The sequence below is a fragment of the Lemur catta genome, chromosome 1, assembly GCF_020740605.2.
Source record: "Lemur catta isolate mLemCat1 chromosome 1, mLemCat1.pri, whole genome shotgun sequence".
NCBI classification, from domain to species: domain Eukaryota; kingdom Metazoa; phylum Chordata; class Mammalia; order Primates; family Lemuridae; genus Lemur; species Lemur catta.
In genome coordinates this window covers 61430951-61436639 of record NC_059128.1, presented here as the reverse complement: position 1 = coordinate 61436639, position 5689 = coordinate 61430951, and the positions used below count along the sequence as shown (strand labels likewise).

General features: G+C 53.2%; 1 protein-coding gene across 2 annotated transcripts; it reads left to right on the top strand.

The window, feature by feature from the left end:
- The first annotated feature begins 2563 nt into the window (after positions 1-2563).
- Positions 2564-5443, top strand: FOXG1 (forkhead box G1). Of its 2 annotated transcripts, XM_045555098.1 has the most exons (2): positions 2843-3397; positions 3440-5443. In XM_045555098.1, the coding sequence occupies exons 1-2, from the start codon at positions 3059-3061 to the stop codon at positions 4526-4528; spliced, it is 1428 nt and encodes a 475-aa protein (XP_045411054.1). In that variant the 5' UTR covers positions 2843-3058; the 3' UTR covers positions 4529-5443. The 2 variants fall into 2 exon arrangements, with proteins under 2 accessions (XP_045411043.1, XP_045411054.1); XM_045555087.1 differs by having other exon boundaries at positions 2564-5443.
- Positions 5444-5689: the final 246 nt, after the last annotated feature.

Sequence of the window (5689 nt, the reverse complement as noted above, 5' to 3'; positions counted from 1 at the left end):
TAGTTACTCCACATCAGTAAATGTTTACGTAACCTGTCCTTTCCCAAGAATCCGGTTACACCGAATCATTTCACGCTAGACCGACTACGAAAACGTACCGGGCCGTCCACCTCAGAGGGGCCCTGTGTGCCATTATAAGTGGTGGTAAGAAGGGGGGCTGCGGTGGGTTGAAATTGGGAGGAGTAGGTTAGGTGGAGGAATGGAGAGAGGGAGAGGAAAGGAGGGGGGAAGGGGTGGAGGAATGAGGGGGGGAAGGAGGGAGAAAGAGGGGAGGAGGGAGGAAAGAGAGAGTTGAGGAAAAGTAGGAAGAACCGGCCTGAGGAGGGGAAAAGAGTGGGAGGAGAAAAAGTGAGCAGGAAGGGGAAGGCCCACAGATCTTTCCAGCCGGTCGGCAAAGCCCATTAGCTCACCCGGCTCTGTGAGAAATCCTGAGCTTAGAAATCAATGTTTGGGGCCATGTCACTATCAACGCAGATTGCTGGAATCCTGGAATTTTTCCACATGTAAATACAGTGTACTTTAAAGTAATGAGATATGCAGACATAGGACAAGATATATATACAGGGGAAGGATATTTGAGGTTAGTCTAATAGTTAAAGCTCCTCTGTGGCATTCCTAATAAATGCATACTTTAAATTCACTACCTATTTATAATTATCTATTTATAATTCTCCCCAAAGTTTATATCCTTTCTCTCTCTCTCTGAATTCCAAGATTGGGGGTGGGGAGAGTGGAATAACCTCCCATTATCCTGAGTATTCATCAATTGCATTCTTTATATTAGAATTTAACATCAAACATAGGCACCATTTTCCTTCTCTGTTCTTAAATACCAAATCTGCCAGATAATTTAACTGAGAGTTTATCAAAGTGAAGAAATGCTTACATTTCATAATTATTTACTTTACAGAGTAGGGGAAAGGTTCTTTTTATTTATGCTTCTCCTCCACCTCTCTCTTCTCTAGGCTACATCCTCCGTAAAATGTGGTATGTTTTGTGCCCATGTGGGATGAAACAGCCTTTGATCAGTGTGCTCCCCACTAAATTCCAATCCCTGGGAAATGCTGGGCCTTAGCCCTGCCCCTGGCCACGGGATCCTTTTAAAGCCCCCGATTCGCAATCTCTCCATTCACTTCAACCTTCAACCGAACCTTCCCAGTTCCGAAGCCCAAGAAGCTAGGATTGTGGGATCCACATTCCCAAGCCTCCTAGGTGCCTTCCAGCAGCACTCAGGGAGGGCGAGGGCTGGCTTCAGCATACTGTTATTTCAGAATTGAGGCCTGCACAAAATAAAAGTATTTGAGAAACAGAAAGAGAAAAAAGGTTGTGAAAATAGGAAGGCGGAAAAAAAAAAACCGGAAAGAAATAGACGCCCACCCTTATTTTCCCTCCAATGTCAACAAGCAAAAGGAAAATATTTCCAGGGTGATCGCTCGAAGCAACCCGCTTCCAATTCGGATTAGAAGCTGAGGAGAAGCAACAGCAACGAGGAGAAAACGACACCGAGTCACCCCGCGCGTGAGCGACTGTCTGGAGCCGGAGAGAAGGGAGAAGAAAGAGAAACACATATATAGCATGTGTTACCTGATTTATTTCGAGATTGTTTGGTACTGTTTTCTCTCTGGGCACCTCTCATTTCGGAAGGCCATCAGAGGCGCCAACCACTGAGCCGCCCCCGCCCGCCGCCGCAACACCTGGAGCCCCAGGCCCTGCTTCCCCGCGGCTCCTGAGCCCCGAACTAGCCGCCGCCCCGGCCTCGGGAATAGAGTAAGTAACCCCTATTTGGCCCAAGCTCGCCTACCCACCTCCTCCTCCTCATCCCCTCGTTCCCAAACCTCTCCCAGACCCTCCTCCCCCAAGGTATAGGATCCCCCCCCCGCGCGCGCGCACACACACGCACACACACGCACGGGCCAGCAGCGGGCCTTCCCTTCTCCCAAATTCAAAGCTTTGCTGGAATATTACCTACAAGGGGCACAATTTTCCTATAGGCTCAGAAATGCCAGACTCGAGGCCTGACTCGGAAAAGTAGTGCCTCGCCTCTTTCTTCTCCATTTCCTGCCCTCTCCTGGCATCCTCTCCTGCACTCCCACTTTTCCCACCTCCACCACCCCCGCTTTTAAAAATAAAACGGAAAACACTTTAACCTCTAAGGACAAATATTGGCGCTCAAACGAAAATGACCCAGTACAATGAGAAGGAAGCCGGAAACGTGAGCTATGTGCCCTAGGAAGGGGATTTGGGCTGAGCGGAGCTGGCGGGTGGAGGAGGTGGCGGGGGCGCAGAGCAGGGCCGCGGCGCAGCGAGCTCCCGCCGGCGTATCCCTGCGCGGCTCCGCGCGGCCGCGAGGTCCGAGGCCGGAGGCCCGCGGAGAGGGGGAGGCGAGCGCCCAGGGGGCGGGAGCCAGCGGGCGGGGCGGGGGTGGGTGGGCCCGGGCCCGCCGATTGGTCGACGGCGAGAGAGACGTTCCCGCACGCCGCCGGTTCTGATTGGCCCAGCGGTAGGAAAGGTTAAACCAAAAATTTTTTTACAGCCCTAGTGTGCGCCTGTAGCTCGGAAAATTAATTGTGGCTATAGCCGCCTCGATCGCTGTCTCCCCAGCCTCGTCGCGGCCGCTCCGGGACGCGCCCGCCCGCCGCCCGGCTCTCCCCCCCTTTGGGCTGCTGCTGCTGCTGCTGTGACTGCTGCTGCAAGAGGAGGAGGAGGAGGAGGAAGCAGCAGGGGGGGGGAGCGGGGGGTGGGGGGGAGACCGAGAAGTAGAGTTGGGAGCGAGGGAGCTTCACCCCCGGGGCGGTGGTTGTTTCTTTTTTCTCTTTCTTTCTTTTTTTCTTTTTCTTTTTTTTTTTTTTCTAATTCCTGAGGGGTGGTTGCTGCTTTTGCTACATGACTTGCCAGCGCCCGAGCCTGCGGTCCAACTGCGCTGCTGCCGGAGCGCTCAGTGCCGCCGCTGCCGCCCGCGCCCCCCGCGCCCCGCTCGGCACCCACCGGTCGCCGCCGCCCGCCGTGCCGCTGCCCCGCTCCCGCGCCGCCGCTGCCGTTTCCCCTCGACGACTGGGTGATGCTGGACATGGGAGATAGGAAAGAGGTGAAAATGATCCCCAAGTCCTCGTTCAGCATCAACAGCCTGGTGCCCGAGGCGGTCCAGAACGACAACCACCACGCGAGCCACGGCCACCACAACAGCCACCACCCCCAGCACCACCACCACCACCATCACCACCACCATCACCCGCCACCGCCCGCCCCGCAACCGCCGCCGCCGCCGCCGCAGCAGCAGCCGCCGCCGCCGCCGCCCCCGGCACCGCAGCCCCCCCAGGCGCGGGGCGCCCCGGCCGCCGACGACGACAAGGGCCCCCAGCAGCTGCTGCTCCCGCCGCCGCCGCCGCCGCCGCCGGCCGCCGCCCTGGACGGGGCCAAAGCGGACGGGCTGGGCGGCAAGGGCGAGCCGGGCGGCGGGCCCGGGGAGCTGGCGCCCGTCGGGCCGGAGGAGAAGGAGAAGGGCGCCGGCGCCGTGGGGGAGGAGAAGAAGGGGGCGGGCGAGGGCGGCAAGGACGGGGAGGGGGGCAAGGAGGGCGAGAAGAAGAACGGCAAGTACGAGAAGCCGCCGTTCAGCTACAACGCTCTCATCATGATGGCCATCCGGCAGAGCCCCGAGAAGCGACTCACGCTCAATGGCATCTACGAGTTCATCATGAAGAACTTCCCCTACTACCGCGAGAACAAGCAGGGCTGGCAGAACTCCATCCGCCACAACCTGTCCCTCAACAAGTGCTTCGTGAAGGTGCCGCGCCACTACGATGACCCGGGCAAGGGCAACTACTGGATGCTGGACCCGTCGAGCGACGACGTGTTCATCGGCGGCACCACGGGCAAGCTGCGGCGCCGCTCCACCACGTCGCGGGCCAAGCTGGCCTTTAAGCGCGGGGCGCGCCTCACCTCCACCGGCCTCACCTTCATGGACCGCGCCGGCTCCCTCTACTGGCCCATGTCGCCCTTCCTGTCTCTGCACCACCCCCGCGCCAGCAGCACTTTGAGTTACAATGGCACCACGTCGGCCTACCCCAGCCACCCCATGCCCTACAGCTCCGTGTTGACTCAGAACTCGCTGGGCAACAACCACTCCTTCTCCACGGCCAACGGCCTGAGCGTGGACCGGCTGGTCAACGGGGAGATCCCCTACGCCACGCACCACCTCACGGCCGCCGCGCTCGCCGCCTCGGTGCCCTGCGGCCTGTCGGTGCCCTGCTCCGGGACCTACTCCCTCAACCCCTGCTCCGTCAACCTGCTCGCGGGCCAGACCAGTTACTTTTTCCCCCACGTCCCGCACCCGTCAATGACTTCGCAGAGCAGCACGTCCATGAGCGCCAGGGCCGCGTCCTCCTCCACGTCGCCGCAGGCCCCCTCGACCCTGCCCTGTGAGTCTTTAAGACCCTCTTTGCCAAGTTTTACGACGGGACTGTCCGGGGGACTGTCTGATTATTTCACACATCAAAATCAGGGGTCTTCTTCCAACCCTTTAATACATTAACATCCCTGGGACCAGACTGTAAGTGAACGTTTTACACACATTTGCATTGTAAATGATAATTAAAAAATAAGTCCAGGTATTTTTTATTAAGCCCCCCCCCCAATTTCTGTACGTTTGTTCAGTCTCTAGGGTTGTTTATTATTCTAACAAGGTGTGGAGTGTCAGCGAGGTGCAATGTGGGAAGAATACATTGTAGAATATAAGGTTTGGAAGTCAAAATTATAGTAGAATGTGTATCTAAATAGTGACTGCTTTGCCATTTCATTCAAACCTGACAAGTCTATCTCTAAGAGCCGCCAGAATTCCATGTGTGCAGTATTATAAGTTATCATGGATCTATATGGTGGACGCAGACCTTGAGAACAACCTAAATTATGGGGAGAGTTTTAAAATGTTAAACTGTAATTTGTATTTAAGAAGCATTCGTAGTAAAGGTGCCCAAGAAATTATTTTGGCCATTTATTGTTTTGTCCTTTTCTTTAAAGAACTGTTTTTTTCTTTTGTTTACTTTTAGACCAAAGATTGGGTTCTAGAAAATGCACTTGGTATACTAAGTATTAAACAAACAAAAAGGAAAGTTGTTTCAGTTGGCAACACTGCCCATTCAATTGAATTGGAAGGGGACAAAATTAAAGATTGCCTTCAGTTTGTGTTGTGTATATTTTGATGTATGTGGTCACTAACAGGTCACTTTTATTTTTTCTAAATGTAGTGAAATGTTAATACCTATTGTACTTATAGGTAAACCTTGCAAATATGTAACCTGTGTTGCGCAAATGCCGCATAAATTTGAGTGATTGTTAATGTTGTCTTAAAATTTCTTGATTGTGATACTGTGGTCATATGCCCGTGTTTGTCACTTACAAAAATGTTTACTATGAACACACAGAAATAAAAATAGGCTAAATTCATATATATCTTGATACTTTTGTCTCTTTTATTAAGTAGAGCTAATTTTTAAAAGACCATTGAAGTTATAGGGAATTTAAAGGCTTTTTCAGCCAAACTGAAATTTTAACTGCTCCTTTAATTTGAACTGAGACTCTAAAAATGAAAATAGCATTTTCCCCCTTTGTGAACAAATTTTACAAGGAGCAGGCTATTTAATAAACACTAGCTTTAAACAAAGTATAGGCTTTTCAGCTGATATCTTTAAGTCTC

Bases quoted from the DNA above. Each gene is read 5' to 3' on its own strand.
- FOXG1 (XM_045555087.1), top strand. From the start codon at position 3,059: ATGCTGGACATGGGAGATAGGAAAGAGGTGAAAATGATCCCCAAGTCC.